This window comes from Pygoscelis adeliae, unplaced genomic scaffold (assembly GCF_000699105.1).
Source record: "Pygoscelis adeliae isolate BGI_AS28 unplaced genomic scaffold, ASM69910v1 Scaffold38, whole genome shotgun sequence".
Classification (NCBI taxonomy): Eukaryota; Metazoa; Chordata; class Aves; order Sphenisciformes; family Spheniscidae; genus Pygoscelis; species Pygoscelis adeliae.
Genome location: NW_008825614.1, coordinates 18,248,514 through 18,275,738, shown reverse-complemented (window position 1 = coordinate 18,275,738; position 27,225 = coordinate 18,248,514). Strand labels below are relative to the sequence as shown.

The 27,225-nt window shown below is 42.8% G+C and overlaps 1 protein-coding gene across 1 annotated transcript in view; it reads right to left on the bottom strand.

Moving 5' to 3' along the window:
- Nucleotides 1-13,912, bottom strand: part of BTBD11 (BTB (POZ) domain containing 11) — an 86,632-nt gene extending 72,720 nt beyond the window's left edge. The window contains exons 1-2 of the mRNA XM_009333069.1: nucleotides 13,789-13,912; nucleotides 2,897-3,046 (exon numbers count right to left, since the gene is read on the bottom strand). Coding sequence (XP_009331344.1) covers nucleotides 2,897-3,046; nucleotides 13,789-13,912 — 274 coding nt within the window. The remainder of the gene's footprint in view (nucleotides 1-2,896; nucleotides 3,047-13,788) is intronic.
- Nucleotides 13,913-27,225: the final 13,313 nt, after the last annotated feature.

The following is a 27,225-nucleotide window of genomic DNA, read 5'->3' as shown; positions in this document are numbered from 1 at the left end:
GTGAATGTATTTTTCACCTGGGACAGACACAAAGACCGTGAAGAAACTAAGAAGATTTGAGCTGATATACAGGCGCCGGGCAGCAAATGGGCCCCGTTTGCCAGCTGTCATCCTCCATGGGACAGATTTGATTCCCTGTCTCAAAGCCGCCAGCAGCTCGGCAGCTGACCATGTCACTGCGTGCAAGGATGCTGGGCAGAACCGAGAGCAGGGGAAGCCTTTCCTCCACAAGCGGGCGTTTGTTGATTCTAGTTATTCTGCGTACTTGCAATACTTTAATAATTAATGTTGATAAACTACAGGAAATCTCATTCAATTAGAATTGCTTTTTTTTTCTCTGAGATAAAATTAAATTGCGTTATTGCAAGATCCCTCTTTGCCCTTGTCTTTTGTGCTCTTATGAAGAACACCGAAATGAAGTCCTGGCTCCTGGGATATTGCAAGCCGGTGGGACATTGCAGACAGATGCTTGGGGACTGCCCACTCTGATGGTCAAGCTTTTGTCCTTGCCACTCACTCCTGGTTGCCATCTCCTCCTCCTCCCTTCACAAGTGCTATGCTCTTAATTCCCTCCCATCCAGAGAGTGTCCCCCACCACCTTTATTCATCACCACAAAAGCAGGGGCTTTTACGTACCTAACCTTTTCCTCATATCCCACTTTCTCCATATCCTCTTCCCTCTCCACAACGCCACTTCTAAAGCTCTCCATCCCACTCACACCACCAAGGCAACGATAAATCCTCCTTCACCTACTCCCTCCCCACCAACGCACCCCGATCCCCAGGTGTTCCCTCCTGGCTTCTCCCCGCTGCTCAGTGTTTCTGCCCCCACGCTGCGGTTCCCTCTGCGGCTGAAGCTTTGCTGTAACCTCCGTGTCACACTCTGGCTGATGCCAGAGACAGATACACAAGCACTGAACAAAGAGCAAACCCCCTTGTACCCCCCACCCCTCCGTTTTCCTTCCATTTTAGGATTTTCCCCAAAATCCACAGGGTTCTGCCCACCGACATGCCACGCCTCCCTCCACATTTCACAATTCAGTTTTGAACTCTGCACCGGCACTGCTCCATGGCAAAGATTTCTACCCGACAGAGCATCAAGCCTTGCAAGCTTTGCCAATTACCACTCCTCCTACTGCTTCTTCCCTGACATGCATCTGCTTGCAGCAGCCGGGGAGGTACCCTCGACGGTTGTCCAGAGGGCTTTCTGGAGGGCTACCAGCGTGCTGGAGGTGCCAACCTCTCTCTGACATCTGCATCTAACTCCCACTGATGCACTCTTTTCTTCGAGTCGGCCACCCTGAAGAGTGTTTTGCCTGTGTTTGCAGTCAACAGACATATAGAGAGGAAACCCATCAACCAAGCATTTGAATCTGAGGTAGGACTACTTAGACATGACAGATTTCTGGAAATCAAATGTAAAAAGGGAGGGGGGCTGGCAGTAGTTAAGCAGTCTGGCTTTTTGGGTTGCATACAGAGGTTCAAAAAAATCCAGAATGAAAAGAAAAAAAAAAAAACAAACCCTGAAATATCCACAGATTACTTATTTATTAAAACACAACCATATGTACTTTAAGAAAGAGAGCTGTATCATGCATAATTTAGCTGGCACACAGACGGTACTGTTGTGTTTCATGTGCAGAAAATAAATAAGCATAAATCACTTAATTTGAATAACACCAAACACCTGATTCCAGAGACGGAGCAACACTTCACGCTAAGGCATGTAAGTGCTCTTGGCTTGTTGATGTTTCATCAGAGCAGAAAAAAATTAGCAAGCTGAAAACAGAAATTCATTTTGTGGCTTGCAGACAAACATCCACAGTGCATCTACACGGCTCATGAACAGCACATAAACTAAGCCCTGGTGATATGATGGCGCTACAGAGGAGACTGCCATTGCTACAGAGAAAGCCAGGAAAATGAACATGAGATCCCTATGCATGTTCTTTACAACCCAGAATTCAGTAATAAGAACAACAGTAAGCTGAGCTGCATTTATCTTCATAGTTTTGAGTCTTTTCAATTTCTCCCCAAAATTTCATAACAGACCTCAGGAAATAAAATACTTGACAGTATTTCTGACAGACCTCAGAATAAAACCCTTTTTCATCTGAACGTTTCTGTTTTCCCACCCATAGCTTCATATCTCTAACTATACAGTAAACATGTGATTGGAAGGCTTCTCTCTTAATAAAAAAAAATTTAAAAAGGCACTTCTGGTAACTTTATCTCCATGTCACATGAGGATTCACATGCCATTTGCTTCCTACAATTTATTTGTGCTGAAACAAAAGCTTTCAGATTTTGACATACCCAAAAAGTGTTTTGATTAATAGCAAATAATTTTTCTTCCATGTGCAAATTCCTTCGGTGCAGGTTTGAGTTGTGGTTCTTTCCTCTGCTGGAACTGGAGAATGAAAAGCAGATTGAAGGACCCTCTCTAACTAGCTCTGCTTTAGATTTGTGACAGTATTTCCTTCACTTATTGCAGCCTTCAGGTTTTCGCTTGCCCATCTCAAAACAGACAACCCAGTGAAGTGAGACAGGACACCAATATGACAGACATTTGCAAGTCTGGCCAAGCTGTGAGGTGGTCTCAAACACAACATAGGGAAGAGGAAATAAAGCATGTTTCACCTTTAAAAATGAGAGCAGTATATGCAAACAAGTCACAGGCATTGCTATGAGACTGCACGAGACTTCTCTCCCCCTATGGCTCCTCCTTCAGCTTCCAAACTGGCCACGGAGCATAAACATGGCTAGATTTGCCCCAACGTCTCCTTCAACATTACATGTGCACCCTCACCTCTCCTCTGCACAATGAGGCAATGCAATTAGCTTTGCTCTACTTTGAGGAAAGAAACTCAAACTTTATCAACAGCCTTGTACTTACTGAGTTCAGCAATGCTCCCCACACGTGTAGCAAGTAGAGACTGCTCGATGGTCCTTAGCTCTGACTGGCTGAACATCTGCACTTCCCCGGGCTTGTTTGACCTTTGCTGGTCTTTGTGAAGGTTCAAGCTGTCCGGCAGGCAGAGAACACCTACAGTGGACAAAAAGAAAGGAGAAGTCCAATGTAATTTCAGCCGGTATTTTGACTGAATTCAGACTTTGCTGCCACCACCACATCATTTTGGGGACATTCCAAGACGCAGCCTGTGTGTGTAGAGCTCAAAGACAATCAATATCTATAACTCAATGTCACAGGTGACTCATGCTCTCAGAAGTGGCCCTCATTACCTCTTCTGAATATCGTCAAGTCACTTACGATGTCACTTAGGGATAATTCTTAACAGAAAATCCTAGATAACTGCCCAAGGAGGAGGTCAAGAGGGTTCCAAAGAAGCCTCCTAGAAACTACTCCAAAATAAACTTATTAGAAAATGGTATCTCAGTGACAGAATTCTTAAAGATTGGCTTTAAAATAATATATGAGACAGATGATTTACAGGGTTTTCCAGTAAGGGGAATTCCACTGACAATTGCCAAAATAATGGACAGCATCAAGATGCTCGCAGTATCATTGATGGGCTGATTGAATTTCTTTTGCAAATACAACTCCTGGCAATTGAACTGTTTGGGCTTCAAAAGCCCATTATGCAGAAGCCCTTACAGCTGTGAATTTTTGTGCGGCAAGGCATAGGTAAAGCTACTGACATAAAATAATTTACATACTCATTCATTCAGGCACAAAAGTCACTTTCTGCCATGACATCTAAACCCTCAGGAGCAGATAGAGGGCATACGTTTATTAATCAAAATCACCGTCATGCTAAAAATCAGAACTTATTTACAAGAGCAAACGCTGCATTACCGTCCCTGGGTAACAGATGCATGGAAGTCCAGCTTGGAGACCAAGCTCTCCTCCCTTCCTGTGGTCTATAAACAGCCAGCTATGGCCATGCTCTCCACAGCATCACCTTCCCAATCCCGCTGGAACACACACAGGTGGAGACCCACTGGAGACAGTGGAGTTGTACCTCTTTATGATGATTAAATTTCATCTTATCTCAGATTCTGTGATATGCAACAATTACCTCTGAAAAGAAGCCAGAGTAGGAAATGTATTTTTTCCATCAGCTTTTACTATTCCTTCCTTTTAAGCACAGGGGAGATGTCCTGCCCTTATGGGCCAAGCAGACTTCACAAAATACATTAATGAAGAGGTACGTATTTAGTGTTTTTCTTCAGGGGGAAGAACTTAGTTTCCCAGCTCAGTAAATATATGGCGTCTAACTCTACCGATCAATAATTCTGCCCATAGGTATAACATTCGAGGTCCTGGGCAGAACATCTACCTTAACCCCCGTTTACTTTAGTTATGAAACAGCCCCACAGACATCACTGCTTTGGAGCACCGCAAGAGCAGGTAACACGCCTGAGAGGGGACGTTTCTCAGCCACCTCGTTAGGTCCACCAAACTGCTTTGGATTCCCCTCCTCACATCCATCTCCTCCCTGCAAACAGTTTAGTCTAAAAGTTGTATTTGCAGCATGGACCTAAAAACGTCCCGCCCTGGGAGGAGAGAGGCAACGCAGGTTCAGTGAGCACGTTCAAAACAAAAAGTGAGAGTATACATTGGGAATGCTGGGACCAAAGGTCTTGTCCACCAGTAAGACAGCAACCTAAACCAGGATCACCCTCTGCATGCAACAGCAACACCAGAACAAATTCCCTAATAGCCTGTTTGAATGCTGGAGATAGAGGAGCAGGAGCAGCTGTAATCCCAGTCCTGGCTCCGGTCCTGGGGTTGCAACAACCACAGTAAAACCGTATGCACGTGTGGAAGGTCACGAGCGAGGAACACGACTCACGAGGAAGCACCCCGGGGAGAAGGAGCAGGACATCTGACACAGCAACAGGGAGGAAAGAATTAAGAGCAGAGAGGTAAGGGATAAAAAGCAACAATGGCTTATCAAACAAGCCCTCCAAATTCTCCTGCCATTGCTCAGTGGCTGACTCGCATAAACACTTGGCACACTGATCAAAATTTATATTCTGGGGAGGTACAGAGCTCGAGAAGTACAACACCTGGATTTAAAATGCAGACTTGCCTGCATATTTTAGTAAGTATTCTCTCTTGGAAATCTTTCTCATTTATTTAGATTATTCTTTATAATTTTAATGGATAGAAATTAAGGCAAAATTGAAAGAGTCTTCCCTGCAGAAAACAGATGTGTAACTGACCTAATACTCAAAGAGATTTCTTAAAACAAGAAATAGAGCACAAACAGCTTATGGCATCTTTAAAAAAATGAATATCCAACAAGAAAACCTTTTTCAGTGAAAACGCACCTTAAGCGTGGAAAAAAATACTGTTTTAAGATACCTTTACAAATAAGACTGAAATGGTTTAAAATCATAATACATACAGGAGATATTTCTCCGAGTGATTAAAGCAGTGGGATATAGACATTTTATTCTCTACTTTGCCTATGACTCTGTTCCCACAGCCAGGCCTTTTCCTTACAAACAGCCCTGATGATTAATTACTCTGTTCTTTAGCGAAGGGTTCTTGGATGAAAAGTGCAAATGAAATGCAAAATGTGCTATTGTTCAAAAACTTAGCAAATTATAGGATATGTCACGCCAAAGGGTTTTAGTTGGGTTGGAGATTAGTAAAGGCATGCAATAGCCAAACATCTGATACTTATATGCCAGCTTCAAAACTACAATTGACCACAGCGGGTGACCAGTGGGGCAATGGAAGATTGTTTATAACTCTCATAATTTCGCTGCATCAGATCTGGTTTTCGCCAGTATGGAGAAAGGGAATTCTATGGCTCCGGCATGCAACTCTGCCAATTTTCTAGCTTTAACTGTTTTCCCAAAAAATGATTAAAGAAAAGTGAATGAAATGGTTGTTAGAAGAAAAACCCACTCTCTTTTTATCAGTGTTTGATGTAAAGCTCAAACTTGCTGATGAAAGACTATGGCAGGGAATTGTTCCCCAGCAAGAAGAGAGCACACCAAATCGAGGGAGGGGAAAAAAGGTAAAAACTTTGTGCTTATAAGTATCTTTTTTTTTTTAATATAAATAGAAACATTTAAATAGCCACCACCAGGTTTCACTGGTTTGGCTACAGTTCAACTTCCTTATTTTAATTCTCTGGCAATTGGTAGAGCCATGTCTTCAGCTGTACTGTGTTTAACTTTACAAACAGGTGAGGACCTCAAGTTTCCAATGGCTTAAAAAACAGGACTTTTTTTTCCCTTGCTTTTCTGGCCGTCGCTGCTGATGCTATCTGTCATTCCATACCAAAGACTTCTGTGCAGTATCTTCAGAAACGAATGGAGGTATCTGTCTTTTCTCTTAGCTGGCACTGTTCAATGTCCTTCCTTTCTGCATGGTTACTCAACCCTGTGGGCTTCTTTGCCCATTATTTTATCCCTCTTCTTGCCTCCGATGCACTAGAGTGGAAATTAAGCAGTCAGTTGTTGCCTGATGAATACAGGGCCAGACTGACTCGGTACGCCCCTGGCTGCTCTGTACCACCCAGAAATGTACAGCAGCCGTACGTTGCATCTATGACTGCTGTGAACCACTGGAGCAAGGCGAGACAACCAAAGCGCTCAAGCGTATTTGGATTTTTTCCACCTCTTTCAGTGCTTCCCCTCACCTGTACCCTCCTTGGGGCAGGGATCTGTCTAGGACTTGTCTGCAAGGAGACATGAGATGGTGGCAAACTTTTTAGCAGGGCCTGTTGCGACAGGAGAAGGGGAATGGCTTTAAACTAAAGGGGGGTAGATTTAGACTAGATAGAAGGAAGAAATTTTTGATGCTGAGGGTGGTGAAGCACTGGCACAGGTTGCCCAGAGAGGTGGTGGATGCCCCATCCCTGGAAACATTCCAGGTCAGGTTGGACGGGGCTCTGAGCAACCTGATCTACTTGAAGATATCCCTGCCCACAGCGGGGGGTTGGACTAGATGACCTTTAGAGGTCCCTTCCAACCCAAACTATTCTATGACATCCAGATGATATTCTATGATATCCAGAATGGGGCATACCCAAAATTGCTTTATTCACTTTGCCCTTGGCCTCAGGGTACCCTGCAGTCTGTAGGTGAAAGACTGAAGAGAAACGCAGAGAATACATTTTAAAACCAGCAGGATGCAAAAAAAAAAAAAAAAAAAAATAATCACAGTGACAAGCTCCTAATGCTCCCCCTCCCAAATCTCTAGAGAAAAACAACATCATAGGGAAAATCTGATGTACAATTAATACACTCCACATTTTTCCTGGCCTCTGGGCTCAGCTTAAACACAAGCCAGAGCTCAATCCCCAATGACTTAAAAATCCCAAACCAAAGAAGTATTGCACAAAATGACAAGGTGAAGACTGAAGATGCCCAAACTTATAAAAGAAACAGTTATTTTAAACCTTCACGCAAACTCATCTGAAGCCAAGGGTACCTGGCGACTCTATTCCACTTTCCCCACACACATTCCCACCTCTTGGGCTTGGTTGATGCACAACCCTCCATTGCAAGGCAGATTTGGGCACAAACATACATACCTTCCTCTATACTCGTTTCAGAGCTTGCCACGGAGCTGCCCGTGCTGTCCTTTTAGTGTGACAGAAGAAGTGCGCATGTATCACACAAACATCCCAAACTCAGTGCCCGCCAGCAGCCCCAGCAGAGCTTGTCCCTGCTACTCAGTGCCTCCCCAGCAAACCAGCCTGAAGGACCTGATGGCCAAGAGCAACTCCTACATCGGATGCAGCAGCGGTTGTGTGACCTCTGGCTTTCAGGGCAGGAGAAATATGGGGTTTGTAGCCCAAATCTCACCTAAATACAGAGGAATCATTTTAAAAAAAAAAATGTAAGCCCCCTCCACTGTTCCTCTATTTAGACAGATATCTGCACTTATTTATATACCAGCTGTTGCAAAACATTTGGTTGCTGAAGTGCTGGCATCTGTGGTGCCCATACTCCGGGACCAGGAGTCGGACTTCACTTTCTCTCAGGCATAGGAGGCTGCTGGCTTTCCGTGGACCATGTATTGCTACTGGCACCGCACAGCTATTTGCATCATGCAAAGGCAGATCAAAGGGCAAAACAGCAAAAAATAAGGCAGGCAATCTTTTGTATACCACCATGAATGACTACACAATGTGGAAAGCAATAGAACGGCAAGTCTTTTTATTGGAATAGGCAGTAAAGTTCTGGGCAAGGCTGTGTTGCATCCTCAAACATCCCATAGTTTGGTCCCAAACCATCTTTGCCACCTAAAGCAGCATTTTCAACAGCAAGTCCATCTCAGAAAAAAGAGAATGAGAGGGATACAGAACTTAAAACTTGCAGTTCCAGTTACTGCAGGTCTCAAGTTACTGCTCCAACCTTCCTCACCTATTGCAAACATACTTCAGTACCATACACCTCCTATATTTGAAGCTTTTATTTGTATTGCAAGGAATTTGAAGACATTTAATCAAGCTATTGAGCATACAGCAAGTTCACCAAGACCAAATGATATCTCAAGTATCACTGAATTCAGTTTTTTATATATAAATACACACACACACACAAAGTGACAGACCAAGGCAAGCAAGGAAAAGTCTGCACTGCCTACATTCATGTGTCTGCAATACCTAATGTCACTCATGTTTCAAACTGTTTGCCTCCTCCCTCTCCTTTAGTATTAAAATCCCATGGTCTAAACCAAAACAAATTTCCAATGGCACTAAATAAAAATGCCCACTGGACAATGTGATTCATATGATCCATGTGGAGGCATCTATCAGAAACCCAACAAAACAAACACAAATGTGTTTGTTTTGACTAAAAATATAACTGCTGTAAATACTATAAAATACTAAAATACTATAAAACATTTTTTGCACATTTCAGCACTACCATTCATTCCTTTGGAAAAAATGCCAGATTGCTCTCTGTATATTAATTTAGAGTCTGGATAGAAGCATGAAGGTTTTACTGCTCTTGTTATTTTTCTTTAATTAAGGGCTCTTACTTTCAAGAGAAAATAATTCGAAGTATCTTTGACCTCCCTCTTTATCTATTACATCTTAAGCAAACATACATATCTGGAAAACAGCTTATACTCCCACTGCAAGAAATAGCTGGATCCTACTAAGCGTTTATAGAAATTAAGTGTGCAGCATAGGTATCAGGCAAATTGCTCTACAAAATGAGCCTGCAAATGGTGGTTAACCCTGAACAGTCCCCAAAATATGGTGCTGCACATTGCTCAAGTACATGCCGACCTTACATAGGACAACTATGTTTAGGAGTAGGAAATCCACTCAAGTTATCCATCATAACTTTTTGATTATTTTACACAGGAACATGGGATTAGAAGGCCTTTGAGTCCAATCTCCTGCTCTCATAAAGAATCGTGTGAAGTTCAAGAGCTCACAAAACATCCAATCAAGAAAATCCCTTTTCTTCCACAAGCTCATGTACCAAAATACTTCCCAGCACCAGAGAGCATTGCTGAGATCTACAGCATAAAGGCCTACGGGAAAGAAATAAAAGGGACAAAAGTATTGCCAGCTGCCTTTGCAACAGCAATACACTTCACTAGGTGCAAACCCCACATGGTTGGTATTTTGACATGCAGAAGAACTCTCCAACCCCACATTTGGTAATCATGGCAATCATGAGTATGTGAGGATGATGCACCATCCAGGTACACACCAGATTTTGAAGCACAGTGTGGGAACACCAGCACCATGAGCTCAGCTCCCCGACACCAACGCGCAGGAGCTGGTGAATACAAAGTGACAAAAGCAACCCCACTGAAGCTCAAACTCGTGAGGAAACCCTATGGCCTCTGTTGTTTGAAGCAACCTGCACTGTGACTCCTCAGCTCAGCCTGTCAACCTGACTGGCAAGGCAGATGGAAAACATCTTGACTTCTTACAGAAATGAGACTATGGGGAAAACCTTAATGCTAATCGTATCAGCCAGTGCTTTCAGTTAACGGAAGACCTGGAAAGCATTCAAGGCAAGGAGTGCAAAGTGTCTTCTTTCCACACATTCCAGCCCGGTTGAATAACAGGGAGTGGCTTTGCATGGAGAAAATGCAAAGCGCTTGGGAAAGCTAGGTGGTGATATAAAGTTTCCAGAACCAGAGTCTTAGAGTAGGCAGAGCAGCCCAAATGAGAAGGGTGGAACAGGCACAGGAATCAGATGCAAGAGACTAAAGGGACACTACTTTGTGTGTCTTTAACACCTACTACCCAAAGAGATTAATAAGCATTACCAGCTTTACACTTAGCCTCAAGACACTGGCGTTAAGCAAGTAAGGTAATATTCGTGTTCAATTCATAGATGAAGTGAAAGTAAAGCACTAGAGAGCTTAGTAACTAATTCAAGGTGAAATAAGAAACATCAGAGAAAACCAGGAAAAGAGCATAAGGCCTCTAGTTATGCAGTTTAACCACAAGAGATCACCCTTTCTCTCCTGGAAAAATCAGTAGAAGAGCAAATGAATAATGCTTAAAAATGAAAGAACTGAGAGCCTAACAAAATCTGCCAGAAAATGATCAACGGCAGCAACCACTGATAAATGACAAACAGAAGTTATACAACCTCTGCAGATTTTGGGTTCTCACCAGCAGGAACTTCACTTCCAGAACCACGGCGAAGAACAATCCTCTGAGCTACGCAAGGGCAACTTTTTTTATTTCATCTGGCCAAGTTTGGAGGTTTTGTCTGAGCAGTTTTGTCTCTGGCTCCTTGCAATTGGAAATTTTAGTAACTGCATATCTGCAGAACAGTTTTTTCCAAAGACGTGTGATCATTTTCAGGGCAGTATCCCAGCTGAGTTGGATTTGATGTCATTAAAAGCCAGAACGGATGATCATCATCCAAAGCAGAGAGTACCTCTGTGAGATATTACAGCAGATGTTATAGGAAGACGAGATAATAGAATTATATTACAATACGCGACTGTGACATCTTTTCTTGTAAGGAGTTTCTTAGCACAACACATTCTACTTAATTGGGGCGTCCTCCTTATTAGGATCCTTCTAAGGCAATTGTTTTAGCCTAATGATAATGAGTGGCAATCACTGCTGCTTAAAATGGCACAGAAGTAACAACAATTCAACTAAATTAGGATATATTCTGCTAGTACCAAGCAGTTAAGTGGTGCACAACCAAGTGGAACGCAGGATGGATTTCATTGTTTAGGTTATATATTACAAAACAAGGAAGAATCAGAAGATTAGATCCCACTAAACATAGAAACTAAGCTCCCAAATCACCAGCTACAGCTTTACATTTATTTTTATTAGGATATAGAGAAAACAAAATCTTGGTCCTGCCAAAATCAATTGCAAAATTTCAAAATCCTCAAAACCACCAGCAAGAAAAAATACAAAAACAGTGAACGTGAAGCAAGCCAGTCCACAAGCAAGAGAAGAAAGGAAAATCTATCTCCTCATGCTTATCCCAAAGTCTCTCGCAGCTTCCTGAAGTGGTCTTTGTGGTACTGTTGCCAGACAAGAAGCAGCAGATGCTGCTTACCGGCGTGCATCCATGGGCAGGACAGACAACACGCGTGCTGACAGCACGGCAAACTGTGGCTGATGCAATGGCTGTATCCCCCTCCCTTTCCCTAGCGAGGGGACTGATGTGCACCACACACCTTCACCTACCTGTGATTTTCACCACCTCTCTCCCTGTTGACCGCGAAGGGGCATTTTATCGACTTCACAACAGGAAAATTGCTCAACAGCACGCTGTGCTCAGCCACGCTATTCCACTGTCACAGTGACCATAAAAGTTTCAGTGCAAGCTGTGATTTTTTTGGCACGGATGTTTGAGCTGACACAGCGCATTTATTTCACGCCAAGTAGCCATCAGCTCGAGATTACCCTGATCTAAGCTATGCTGCCCTGGAACTAGTGATTTGGAGAAGAAAGATTTTCTATTGCATTCTTTGACAGGAGGCATCCAGATACAGAAAATAAAATTAAAAAATACCGGTATCATCTTCCTTCTCTGCTACACGCAAATAAATATAATACATGCAGCCATCAATATCGCGATACAAGCAAGAAGTTGATAGATCGTGGGGAATTTGCAGAAAGAAAAGAGCACGATGAACGTGTTGGCAGTGCCAGCTAGTGAGGAAGCTTGGAGAAATGTGGATTTGGTGGTACCCAGTCTAGTCGTGAGATGCCTCTTCCAGTTACCGGCAAGTACTCAAGATGGCAGACACATACTCAAGGGGGAAAGGATGTGCACTGGTATAAACATGGACTCTGAGAACGCACAGGAGTACTAACTCATGCAAAACCGGATTTGGCTAAAAACAGGCACAATCCCCTATTAGACGGAGAGTTTGCAGAAGGCCTAAGCCTTTTATGTCACTGAAAATGAAGAAGAATGCATTAACAGGTTTTATTTTATGGAAAAAGGTCTGTCAGCTGATAGCAGCAGAACAAGAGGATTCGGTGATTCATAGCTTAATATGCTTTCCCAGAGCCTGTGATTTCCTTCATTCATTACCGTCAGCCCCCCGAAATGCCCAGCCACGACAGACGACTTCCCCTTCAGCAACTGTGATGTGGGCTCGGCCCAAAAGCCTAACAGCGCTGACATGGCATCTCTCCTAACCCAGTCCAGTCTCCTCCAGTATTTAATAAACAACACACCAGCAGGTAATTAAGCATAATCTGATAGTTATATGCTCAAGTCTCTTTTTTATGAGCTGTGAGTTTCTTGTAACAATACTGTTTTGGACTTCTTGAGACAAGAGACTGAGTGTTTCAATTGCAAATGAATAACCCCATGCAAGCACATAATCCCCCATTTTTTAAGACTTACTATCCAAACAGGCTCCTTTACCACGTACCGCAGCTATAGTAAAGCGGTACAAAACGCTTGATCCAAAAGAGCATTTTTCCCGCTGCTTCCTCTGTGTGCCACCGTTCCTTTTGCACAGGCACCATTCGTCCAATGCCTTCAAGGGCTGGATCCATCATTTCACAAACACCGATGTGCTTACAATTTCTGAGCAGTTGCACTGAATACTACACTTGACAAGAATATTTCCAGTATCTTAAAAAACAGCTCCTCCATTTGCTTCAATGTTTGTAAAGATTAGTATGCTTTTTACAGGAGAAGGACTTGTTTGCCAAAATTCCTCCTTCTGCTTTGGAACATCATCAGCTTGTACAAACCCCATGAATAATACATAGCAGAGCAGACACTCAGACTGAGCACGGGGGCATGGCCATCACAGTTACCAACTGTACCCTTCGCATTTCACAGGCAGGCACAGTGGCAGCAGCTGGAAAGGGGATCGAGAGGAGCGGGACGAGGCATCTGTGGTCTACGGAGCAATTACCGCCTTGCGCTTGGGAGCTAGTTATGTATGCAAAAGCTTATGCAAACCATATGTACAGGAATAAGGATGGTTTGCAATTCAAACTGGTGAAACACCTGACCCCTTACAAGTGTGGGGTGACCATTTGATGGTATAATAACACCCCTTTCTGTGGAGCTGGGTGCTTGCTGTTTGCTCTGTAAGTCACCTTCCACAAATGTCAAAGTCTTGGGCTCTGTCCCAGGGAATGCTACCCTAATATCAAAAAGCAGCTAAAACCATCACTGTCCTTCAACTTGGAATGACGAAATCATCAGCCCCAAAGGTTTCTGGGAGGGCACTAGGGTATGTGATTGAATAAAATAAATAATAAATAAATGAGTAAAATCTGCAGCTGGTAGGGCATAAAGCTGAAAACACAGGACATGTAGGGGCTGCGATGAAGCCCCTGGGGACTATAGGACACAGGTGAACAGAATTACCCTGCCGCTGCACGTTGCCGTGCTTCAGCAGGGAAATGCAGGTGGCTCTGGCAGAACTCTTACTGACTTTGTAAGGGTCGGGGATTTTACCCCCAAGCGATGAGTTTTGGGTAAACTGGAGCATGCCGAGCCCCACAGTAAAGGTGGAGCCCCACAGTAAAGGTTAAGTAATTAGAATTTCCTTTCAACTGCTTCAACAGATGAATATCAGATTAGCCACTCCACCCTCACCATGAAAGCCCATGCTTAATGAAAGTAAAGAATAAGATGTTTTAGAAACAAACACTTTTATTTACTGGCTTTAGGGCAGTATCCCATCACCCCAAGCATTTACTATGCTCCCTCCCTTGCTAAGGGAGCGCTGAGCACAGCAGGATAAAAACCACCTACCCTTGAAGGCACATGGTACAAGACTACATCGACCTCCTGGGCTGTCGACAACCCCAGTGCAGGACGTGCCCTACAACCCCCTGTATCCCCCCCACCCTAAGCCAGGTTTGCTGCATCATTTAGGGTATCCCTAGCAGGCAAGATGTTCTTACCTGCAAACACCTGAGCTCAGGTACCAACAGCTGTGACCTACATGGGACCAAGGTACCCAGCTCCCACCTTCAGCAAAGGAATAACCCTCTGCCTTCAGCATGTGCTTCAGTGGGTTTTTGCCACGTTATTTAAAGCCAAATATTCACCTAAAAATTTCACTGACTGGAAACCCTGGATGCCAGCCAGATGACAGTCCTTTCTAAAAGTAACCTTTACGGTCTTCAAAAATTCCACTTGGCTTACTAAATAGAATGGCTTGTTAATAGCATGTATTTCACCATCCAGATCTTTGATACAGACACCTACAACAATAAATCAGCTCTGACCAGTAAAGGTTAACCTATATACATATATATATGGTAAAATCATTACGGACAATGAAAAAAATTTACAAGAGACGTTAGACTATGTCGCTAGCATACTTTTATGACCGTTTGCCCTACAGATTGGCTGGCTGAACCCATTTCAAATAATTCAGGTTTTACAGAGCTGATGGACACCATCTTCCCCACCCAGCTATAATACAAACTAACTATATTCAGGTGCATGAGCTCATTACATGGCTACCAGTTTAATTGAAAAGGACTTTTAAAAATTACTTTACAGAGGTTTAATACTTTTTTTTTATTCCTGCAGAGTATCCATTTGTACATTCTGAATTTTCTGAGATCAAGATACAGTTTCTTCCTTTCATTCATTTTTTGAAAATGATGCCCTCTATTACTTTTTCCAGACAGAAAAGGCTGCACATTTATTCTCAGAGCAGTTAAAGGTCAAACCCGGTTTTCATTTATGCATAATCTTCAGATTTGCACCTCTGCATTATTAATCTCCTCCACTTTTTCACCTAGACATTCACACACAGATCCACAAACACCAAAAACCCTGGAGTAAAGGGATGATAATTTCTACAGCAGACCCTTCTTCAGCGCACCAAACAGGCAGTATTTAATGAAGAAACAGATGCTCGCTATTTTATCCTTCTGGTTCAGTGTGGTCTTTGGCATGACTTCGACACAACCACATCTTACCTATCCTCTGCTTTGAGTAAAGCACAATGCCGTTCCCCATGGGCTCACCTCTTCCCACAGCTGCCCTCACAGGGACAGAGCCACATCCCTGGTAGTGCTTCAGCTGCCCCACGGCACTGCTTCACCAGCCCTTCCCCAATACTCAAGCCCCAAAACTAGGGTGGGGAACAAAACCATGGAGCATTTTCTCCCCCACAGCCTTGGTCTTGGAAATGGCTGAGCCAACTCAGCTGAAATTTTTCCCAAAAAAAAAAAAAGTATTTTTAAATCATCTGGGGGGAAGTGACTGCCCTAGAAAAAGCTAAATGCAGTTGGAACACATCAGAAGCAACTGAAATCAGGGACATATAATGATCATCAGCAGGTAGCCGTAACAGTAGGCCATGCTAACTGCCTCACCAGCTGTATCTCATCTGCTGATTTTATTTAGCCTTTTCTCTTTTAAGCAGACTGCAAGAAACCAAATGGTATTTGGAAACTTCCAGACACAGCTTCAGTGGGTCAGCATTACATAACTGATAAGCTGACTAAGGAGCAATATACACTATGAAGGAAACAGAAATCGAATATAAATCTTGGAAATTGTTTCACATCAAAACCCCAGAGAGAAAAGAACCCCAAATAATAAACCAACACAAAGTCAAACGCTTAATCGTACTCCATTTTCCCAAGAGTCAAATAAACTCTATTTCCATCACTCAGGTACAGTCCCCGAACAGCCGCCTATTCAGGACGTCATTTCTTCCCTCATCTTGCTTGCATACAGACCTCCACTTCATTTTTCGCCAGCTGTGCTCATGACAGCTACCTGTTCTCAGCGTCCCTGGGACCCATTCCTCAGCATCTTTTCCAGGGCTACAACAGAGAGACGCCCAGTCCTTTTACTGTGAAGCATCATCTTATACCTGCAACAAACCAACCCTATGGTTCAGCCTGGAAGTCTTCGCTGCAGGTGGTTACAGCTATTAAACTAAGTAAAGCTGTACTGATTCCAATCACATTCTCGGTGGATAAGCACAACCAAACACTCATTGGTACATATTTCTTAATATTAACAATTACATGAACCATAGGGAATTATAAAAGAGAATTATGAAGATCATAATATTTGGAAAAGACACAGATTCAACGAGAACTGCTATTTTGTAGCATAAAAGCATGCTATGAAATGTTAGTTGCAATGCACAACACTGCAAGACCTACAGGAATTACAAGCAAGTTTTCATCCTCTCAGCAGCACGTCATGAGGAAAACGAACAAAAAGAGACTAAATTTCTAGCTCAAAAATAAAATAAATTTGTAATTAATTATTGTAGTTCTATTCTAGTGAAAAGGCAGAACTCTGCAATTTAAATCATTTGTAGATTCATGGCCTCCAGCCATGAGCAGACAACACACTACCACTGACCCTAACCACAGGGACTGCTACAGCAGGCCAAGAGCTATCTATGAGATTCATTAAGAAATAAAATAAGAGTTCATACACACACATGCACACAGTAAAATTAAAGTAGGCATTTGCATGCACCAGACTTCCCAGAGAGTACACTCTGCTGGAGAACTGTCACTTACTTTAAGCTCGTTTGCCCAGAAATATGTAATCAAGAAAGTAATTCTTAACTTGCTGCTAAGAGTTTGAATACGCGTTGGACTTGGCTGTGCAGAGATGCCTGCAGGGCCACCTCCATACATACCCATCTTGGTGGAACCAACAGACAACATGCAAAAAATGAGTTACGATGCCTGTCCCCTGTTTATCAATGCATTCATTTCACCTCAAGAGTTAACAAGTAATAGGATCTAACTCTTCTCCTAAAAGCACCTGTTTTAGAGCAAGGGCTAAGCCACAGCACAGTGCTGAGGATGCCACCATACAGGCATCTGACAGCTCCTGAACATAACACACAGAGCACCAACCCATCAGCAAGAAAATACCGTATTAAGTAAATGGATGTGATTTCTCTCATTGCTGTGGTCTTTTAAACTAAGTTTTAGTGCACTCAGGGACAAAAATATACTAACTACAGACCATTCATAGGCAGATTTAAACTGTTCATTTAAATGGGAAACAGCATCATTTTCTCTTGCACCGTTATATATATGTTACACAGACACAACATTGGAAAGACATGTTGCACAGGGGTCATCTTTTCCGACATGAGGTTTGCATAATGAAGACAGTTCTTTTGGTCCAAATTCCTCATGTTAATCATGTCTCTAGGTGACTAACGATGAATTTAGTGGACGCTCAAAATGGTTTGTTGAGTAAGAAAGTTGCTTCTTACCATGGCAGAGGTGGAAGCAACCTCCTTTCTCCCCATCTCCTGCAGCGGAAGGTTGTGGTACGGTAACAGCAATATTCCAAAATATGCAGGTCACCATGAACACGGCTGCAGTGGGCAAAGCCTTCAGTATGAGAACTGAAAGACCGCATTTAATGAAGAGGAATTTTGATGAAAGAGGTGAGCTTCTTTTTTTGCATGTGGAAATTGTTATTCTTGGTATTTCCAGAGCACAGCAAAGCACTGAAACTTTTTCATTTAATATATCTGTAAGTTCCTTCCTCAGTTTCATCTTTGTTCTGCACTCAAGTGGTATTCTTTGTCCACTAAACATAGCTAGGGAATTTGACACATTTTTATTTAGTTTTGAAATCAATTGTGCATGTACACGCCACCGGTACAGATTTATCATATGATCATGGGTTCTTTCCCCACCTCTGCTTAAACAACCACTACATCCAACTTTGAATTCACAACCATTTTTAGCATCAACTGACAAAAAAAAAAGTATCCAGCTCAAATTATTTAATGGGATGAGTATAACAATCATGGAAAAATCAATGATGATGTGACAATCTGAAAGCCTTTGAGACCAGTTTTCAAAATTACCAACATTGGGAATTCAGGTTTTACCCTACATTCAACCCCATACACATTACAAATTCTATCAGTTCACATTTAAGGATCCCCAAGTAGCCTTGACTTTGCCCTGATCATGAAATGACGGCGACAACTGGAAATTTTGAGACACGGTTTTCTTCTTCAGATAGAGCTGGGAAGAGGAACAGGAAACTGTCCTTCAGTTTTGGTTATGGACTGATCACAAGGCTGCCACTTGCAAAGTCTATCCACCAGAGTTTTTATGCAAAAAATGTTTCAGAAGTGATGTGATTCAGAAAGGGCAAGTCCAGCAGCATGGCTTTCCCCAGCACACTCTGAGATAAGAGAAACAAGATGCAGATGTAGTCAGACTGCCCTGCACTGGTTTCTCAGGATCCATAGCCTTGATCTTCATCACATACTTTTGAATCTTTCCGATATGAATTGTTCATACAGCAAAAAAATACATTCTGGGGTCTGTACATGATGGTGCAGGGGAAGAAAAAGATGACTGCTAGAGACAGTGCTTGCAAGTCTAAGGAGAAAAATAGTAAAATATTTTTGGGATGACTTCAGCATCATGGGAAATATGCAGGATGAAGCAACGGCTTTCATGTGCAAGTGGAAGTATGATTAAAATGTCCTTAGGCACATAACTCAAGAGTCAGCACAGAGCAATATGATGTAGACAAGAGAGATAAGAAGCTCATGAACTGTGGTTTATCGATAGGACATACAAGATTAATGCAAGCAGCTATAGAGAAGGAAAACAATGGAAAATAATCCTCATGCTAAGCCACTCTGCATGCTTTTGGGGAATGAACTAACAGCTGAGTGTGCAATAACATTCATGTGATTTACCATACTCTTACTTTTTACAAGTTAATAGTAACTGACTGGTGTGCATGGCAGCAACATATGAGGACATCCCTGTTGAAGTAAACACCAGTTTGCACTTAATTTTAACTGTACAGCAAACCTTAATTTAGGTGCTTCAAAAGCAGACTGACCAAGAAATGACTCTGAAGCAAAGCACGGAGCGGCATTCAAAATATGTAATACTAACACAAAGAAAGATTACACATCTTGGGGGCGGCTAGAACACGCAGGTCTTCATCCAAAGAAGACAATGTCTAGGACAACAACGAAGACAATGTCTTGTCCAAAGACAAGAAATATATTATTAGAGATCAACCTAGGCTAGCTGGAAACAAACACATTTTTGTCACCTCTCAGCTGGACAAAGGCAGTTCATCTACTGTTCATGAAGCCCTGGCAAGTCCCAACTCGTGCAGCACATCGTCTCAGCCACGCAGGCTCCTGCCATCGCCTAAGCCACCACACTTCCCCCAGAATTAAGAGGCCCATGGTGCCCCACCACCTTGCAGTCCAGGTGCAAGGTACTTGTCTAATAATAACTACTTATTCGGCTAATATCCTGTTTGGATATCAAATCCAAAAGCCCGTGGGATACACTGGAAAAGCTGCCGCTAAGCTGAGTGGGGATGTTTGGATGTGGAAGGTGACTCCCATAAGCATGCAAAACGCCTGCTGCGCCGGGGCTCGGCTGGTGGCAAACACCAACGAGCTGGCCGCCCGTGGAAATCCTGTTCCAGCAACAGCTCCCCACCGGTACATCTGTGCATGTGCCAACACCCACTCTTTATTCAATTCCCTCTGTTGGTTTATTTTGGCCGCCAACCAAATCTCCACATGCCGCAGCCCACAGCCGGGAATCCGCGAGGGCAGCGGGGGAACAGCATGGGGGTTGATGGCACAGCCGCGCCGCTGCCGGCCCGAGAGCGGGGAAAACAGCACTGCCACCAAGCTGGGCTGGCTCCTCATCACTTCGGGAGGGCTCTGCAGCAACCTCCTTCATCCCGCTGAGGGACATACGTGACATCTGTAGCTGCTGTGGTTTGCAGGCTGTGGTTGCAAGCAGGCAGGCGCGGAAACAGGCTCATTTTTTTGCAGCGCACAGGCGAGGGCTGCCTGGGTGCGCTCGCGTAGCTGTGCGTGCCAGTGAGCATCCTCTGGCTTTGAAGAGCCATCAGTGCAAACCAGCCCTGTGCTGGTGGGGGTTTCTAAAGTGCATTGCTGGGTTTGCTTTTATCACCATAGACTAAATGCTACTGCAGATGATTCCATAAAATGAGATACATTGCTGTAATAAAGGAAACAATATTTACCAAGATACTTAGAACTTTATTTTCAATATATATCTTCAAAGCAATTAACAAATATTAGGGCATTAATTTTCCTCAGACTTCCGTGATGCGGGCGGGTAAGGTTAGGCCTCTCTTAGTTTACACAATTGAGGTGTAATGCTTCAAATCTGCTGCCCTGAAGGACAGCAGAGGTACCGGTACCTCAGACGAAACCAGAGCTCAGAGGTCGTAATGCACCAGCCCAAACCCCCTTCCCTATAAGAAGTGAAAGAGTCAGCAGCAGGGTAAAGCCGGGTGCGAGGCACTCCCTGGGCGAAGCCAGCAACACAAGGCTCACCAGCACAACCACCTAGAGCACACAGCATGAATGATGCACCCAGTGAACGTTTTAACACATAGATCCAATCAAGGTTCATTAAAGAAGCAATGTTCCACCTCGATGCCACACAGCGGCTTCACCCCAGTGTAGTAGTCACTGGGGGCACTGCCCCTTATTTACACCACTGATGGTCCCAAATTAGCCCAAAACACTCATCACGGTGAAGAACCAGAGGAGCATGCTGCACAGGCGCAGCGGGGTAGGAAGAGGAGCTTTGCTCCCAGGGGGACCATACACCTTGTCCAGCTCTCAGGATCTTCTACAGTAAGTGCAAGCCCCCCATAGCACACCTCTAAAATGAGCTGGGAGCTAGGACTCCTACCTCCTCCAGCCACAGTCTGCCATGGATGCCTACCCAGCCTCCACCAACCCCACCGACCTTCGCACGCCCCAGTTTATCGCTCTGTAAGACTGGTGATGCCATGATGATGGCCTCTTTCAAGAATGTTTGGAAAGCACCTTGAAAAGTCCTATGCTACATAAACAGCCCCCCAGTAGGTTTAGCAATAAACCAATTCTCAAAAGAAACAGTGAAAATGGAAAATGGGAGCTTCATGGTGGCTTATTTAAACACAGGCAGACAATTCGGCCTTGGTAGCAGAAGGGCGTGTGCTTCACTCCTCGGGTGCATTTCAAAGACAACTCTGCTATGCAGAGGTGAAAATGAAGTGCTCTTAAAAAAATACTCCCCTCACCCAACACTGTGGACTTTAATAAATCCAGATGTCTAATATTTCAATTCTTAAAACCGTGCCTTGTATTAAAAAACAAACAAACAAACAAACAAACACCAAACAAAACCAAAGTCAAAAGAAAAATGCAAGGAGGAAAGCATGCTTTATATTCATTAAAGAGCTCACCGAACTGCACAGCCTACTTGGGAGAGTCAAAGGAAAGGAAAAAAAAAAAAACCAAACCAAAACAAAAAAAGTACAGACATTTCAAATCATACAACTATTCAAGGGCAGTGAAATGTTATGAAGTAGCTTAGTAGAACTGTTTAACAGTCTCAAAGACACTTTTAAACACTTCGTTATTGGGAAATCCAAATGTCAAAAAGTCCCGAAACTGGCTTAAAAATAAATACATTTTTATGAGCAAAACTGGAGTTCTTTCATTTGCTGCTTTATTTCCACAACTTTCAGCACACACTCTGCTCTAGTCATGCTGTCAAACTTCTCTCTTCAAACAAGAAAAACAGAAATTACATTTTCCTGTATGTCAGAGGAAAAGTTCTGAAGAAAACCCAGCATCCCAAGAGCTAGGGCTTTAGGAAAACCATCAAACAGGCAGAGACCTTTACTGACCACATCAGCCATGGTTCTTAAGTGGATCCTCACCGGTATCTCAGCCATTTTTAGTAGCACCTTTCATAGATTTACAGGCAATAAATCTATCAAAGCCTTCTGCTTTTCTTTCATCTTTTGTGGAAAAAAAATATTATGAAGACGAATGCCGAAGAAAAGCTTGTGATGTTTGCCAGGGAAAGGGAAGACAGTGAAAATATTTCACTACTAGGAAAAAGAATCCGTACTGATAGAGTTGATAAAAATATGAAATAATACAAATGTAATTCATGCAACAGTCCCAGGACAAAAAAATCATTTTTTGGTAAGCTGTCCTCGTGACCTTATTATGATTTCTTAAATCACTTTGAGCTTTGCCGGTATTAACACAGAGAAACCCCTGCAGGTTTGGGGATGGAGGCACAGCCACCGGGGCTGTGGGCCAAGGGCTGGAGCACAGTCCCACCACCCCTCGCCGCTGGAGCTGGCTGGTGGGACTGGCAAGCCCAAGTGCTTTGCAGAATGAAGTAACCCCTATCAAGGTCATGCTTTGAATGCAAACATGCCACAAGGAACTTAATAGAAATTAATGATTGTGTAAAACATGGTGATTTTAAGTTTAGTATACAGCATTGTGATTTGAAAATTTGGGTTTGGATGTCACAGCATTTCCTTGGTTTCAGCTTTTTCTAATGGTGTAAAAGCACCACCTGCTCATTCTTAAGAGAAAGTTTAATGAAAACGCCAAGGGACAGTGATAAATGACTAACTCGACCACTGATTTAGCAGAATATTCTTAACCAGATGAAGCCCATAGGAAACAGGTTTCAGACAAGACAAAACTCATACAGATTTTATCATCAGCACAATAAAGATCAAAGATGACGGGACTTTTTTATTTGCCAACTCATCTGCTTTTTGTTTTTTTAAATCCCACCATAAAAAAAACATACTAGATCAAGCTCTCCATCACTACAGTGAAAAATGAGGAGTAATGCCAAGAGTCACTGAGACTACCACTGAGCAAAACAACTCGGGAAAAGCTGGTCCCCTCTCTCTTTTTTGCCTATAACTAGATCTCAGCAGCAGCTTCCTAACTGCTCACTTCCAAAATCCCAATGGGAAGCAACAGATGCCAAGGGAGCCGTCCGGAAAGCACGCAAACCCATCCAAACAAGACCTGTTGCTCTACGGCAGAACACACTTATCTCTGCAAAGCCTTTGTTTAACCACTCCAGCTGAAAACACATGCGGTTGACAAGCATTTACAAGTAAGTTAACCTAAAATTCATTGTGGGGTTTGTTAGTCTTTGCTGGAAACAACATTTGGCAGCCATACCCAGCCTCTGCAGCCTCAGTGACGGGCACTCCCGATAACAAGAAACAGAGGCTGGCAACATTTTCCATGGCAAGCTTTCACGCAGTTTGCTGGTAATTTTTCAGAGATGCTTTTCTCTGTCATTTTATGTAAACTTTACATCAAGTTCAGTAAACTTTTGTTTAGTGAACTCAAGGAACTCATTTTAGTAAAAAAAAAAAAGAAAGAAAAATATCCATGAAAATCTGAAAGAGGAAAGGAGTGAATAATTTGACCTGAAAGCTCATGTGTTGACCAGATTTTCACTGTAAGACTAATCACTGAAGAAAGCACCAAATGGCAAAATTCACTCATCATAAACTTCAGAGATTTCAAGAAAGCACTTGACAGACTCCATCACTATTCACTCTGGAACATCTTGAAGTGTTAGGCTTGCCAACAAAAATAATTACATCATCAAGCCTTTATACCAAGGCTGCAGCTTGAACACTTAAAGCAAATGCAGATTTGAGTACGGAGTTCAACATGAAGGCTGGTGTCAGATCAGCAAGAATTCGCTCACTTCTGTAGCTGGGCACTGCAATTGACTTCACTTGGGAAAACAAACATAAGCGTAACAATATATGGTTTAACAACAGTCCCCTTCAAAATCCAGCCATTGCTGATGTCCCCAAGTCTTCCAAGTGTATCCTACCCAACAGGCAAGACCGATAAAGACCAACAGTTGGATCCAACACTGGAGGAAGATGGGGTTAGCAGCCTGCTACAGAGGAAAAAAAGTAATTAAAACAACTTCTATCTTAGAAGAAGTGATGCAGTTTATACAGTAATTGGCCGTAACTCACAGTCAACTGGGATAATTTCACCAACTGAAAAGAGGGTATTTGTGCTTAGCATCTTAAATAGGATTCACCCATTACAAAAAATTATCTATGGGTCAAACTCTTGAAGACTACAAGTCTTCAACTCAAAATGTTTTTCCTGCCTTGATATACACTCAAGAAAGCTGTAAATCCGTGAAGGGTAGAGACAGACAAATGCTGTTAGAGGCAAATGTATCAGAAAATCCTGGGTATAGCATAAAATTAATTGATAAAGAGATGCAAGGATTTACTCCAAGGCTGTCTCTTATCTGTAGGGTTACCCAGAAAAGGGGGTGAAAACATTTAGCAAGTGTGGTAGGGATGCAACTTGAGCAGAAGAAGGTAGGGAGAAAAAAAACCTGGAAAAAGTGGAAATGACAGTGGAAGTTTTGCAAGCACAGGTGGGCTTTCTAGAGTAGTTCCTCCTTGTCTTCAGCTACACAGGTAGATACAGAGCTGCAGCACTAGATCCCGGCTGAAGCAATACAGACACTGAAAAGCAGTAATTTTGCTCGTGTAACAGCATCTAGACTCTGGGCTTTTTGCTGGTCAGGCTTTGCCAGCTGGAGGCGGAAACTCTTTGCTGACAGCCATGCCAGCAAGACTCAGCAGCACCAACACGGCTTCAGCCTGCACTATGCCTCGTCCCCAGCAATCGTGGGCTGCTGCTGCGCTCTCGCACATGCAAAAATACAGCCCCATCTTGCACCCTTGGAAGCGATATTCACAGTAAAACTGCCCACAAGCAAGCACACAGGGGAATAGCAATAAATCTGTCCCCTCATATAACTGATCTTCGCTCAACTAAAGGTTTTATAGAGCTGCGCTACAAAACCAGGGGATACTTAAAAGTCATTGCTTAAGAGACAAGGAGCTTACCAACTAGAAATGAGATGTGACGTGAAGGGATTCCTTCTTTCTGTTCTTACAATCTTAGTAGTTCTATAAATGTTTTACATACACATACTATCTGTCTTTATTGTAAGGTTGTAAACTATGAAGGCTAATTCAAAAAAAAAGAGTGAATGTTTAAAGCAATGTAAATCCCCCTAAATGGCAAATGCAGTCTATACCTTATAATATACTGCATCTACTAGCAATCCACTAGCGTTTAAGTGACCAGCGTGAGCATGAACTGGACTAAAATTAAACTTCACAGCCCAGTATTACATGGCTGACAAAAATTGCACATATGCACTAAATACAAAACAAAGAATCCTAAAAACTCAAAAAACCCCCACACATGCAAGAAAATTATTGTATTCATCAATATATAGATAACAACTTATAGACAAATTAATACTTTTGGGTTGATAATTCACTTAAGTTACAACATATTCCACACACGACTCAATGAGAAAATGTAATTTTTTGGAACAACTTAGTTAACTGTATGCCCAAACCACACCAAAGGAAAGTTAAAGTCACAAAGTCAAGTATTCCAAAATTAGGAATTGCCAGATAAAATTACAATTGCAGTAGTAAATTTAATTCTCTTGTGCATGCGCGCTACCACGTATAGTTTTATTCCACTGCTAGTTTTTTCACAAAACTGAAAAGAGACCTGCAAAAACTACTGGAAAGTTGGAAGGAAAGCAGAAATAACAGAAGATTACAGTGATTAGTCCCTGATTCTAGAGAAAAACAGTAACAAAGAAAGAAAAAGAAACCCAAACACTTGCTGCGTTTCCTTGTCCTTACGTCACTGAGATGGATGGCTTCACATCAACATGTTTCCAATGTACAGTTAGCCACCTTTTCTCTGGCTGAACATCTACAGAGACGTACCTTCTCCTGGGAGGAAAAAAACCCCAGATTTTTCCATCTGTAACAGGTAATATTCCAGGGAATATGGAAACACAGGACAAATCTGCTTTTGTGGAATACTGCTCTGCAATGCCAGGGTTTTGTTCACCTTAAGTAGGACAGTCGAACACCCAGCAAAACCCAAAAAAGGAAGCATCTGAAACTACATCTCACCCTTTATTCGCTCAATGTTAAAATGATAACCCCCCATTAGAGGATCATCTCATCAAATAGCCCATCTGGGTCATTGTGCAGGTTCTCTGCTCTAACAGGCAGCACAAAACCCCAGAGAACTCGGGGACGGTTGATGTCCAAGAGCTTTTTCTTTGCTGCACTGAGCAAAGATTTGCCTGGCGTCTCTAAGGACCCTGACGGCAAGAAGGTTGGGAGCCTTCAGTTTGTTCTCTCCATCATTAAATCTCCAAGGGAAAGCACTGTCTTTCATTATCACCGTCATTAGCACTTCCTGGCGACTATGAATTCAGTTCCTTGAATCACCTGTCCCAGCTCTACTGCTAAAATCCTCTGGAGAAGCTTGCTGACTCCTTCTAATTCCAGGTAAAAATGTTTGCATTATTACCTTAAGAGGACCCTTACAAGGCAAAAAGAACACATGTTTCAAGGGAGAGGTTCACCAACAGCATAGGGTAATGAGCATTACAGTACTGCTGCGGTCATTTTTTTAACACCTAAAGAACCACCTGCGGGTCCATACATCCCAAATATCACATTTATTTGAGGTCAGAAGCAGGGGTGACTGAAGCTAGACTGGCATTTGTGTCCTCAATGGCAATTCTTCAGTCATTTAATGACCCTCTCTGACCTTCCCACACGATCAGTCGCATAAACTTCACCTCGGTGAAACAACTGATGAACAAACTGAGAAAATCTGAGAAGGTGCAAGACAAGAAACAAAATGTCCTAATGGCATTTCTCTCCCTGAATGCCACTAACACAGAAAAAACAGGGCGCCGCTTGTAGTCCCAAAGTCAACAGATATTAAACTGCCCTTCTGATCATCTTCCACATATTTCCATGTGTAGTTGCAAGCTCAGGCACTCTCAGCTAATACCGAAAACAGACCAAGTGAAAATGTAAGGCTTCATAACCTTAAGATGGTAAATGCTTCCAGACCAAAACGAGGTAGATTCAAGACTGCTT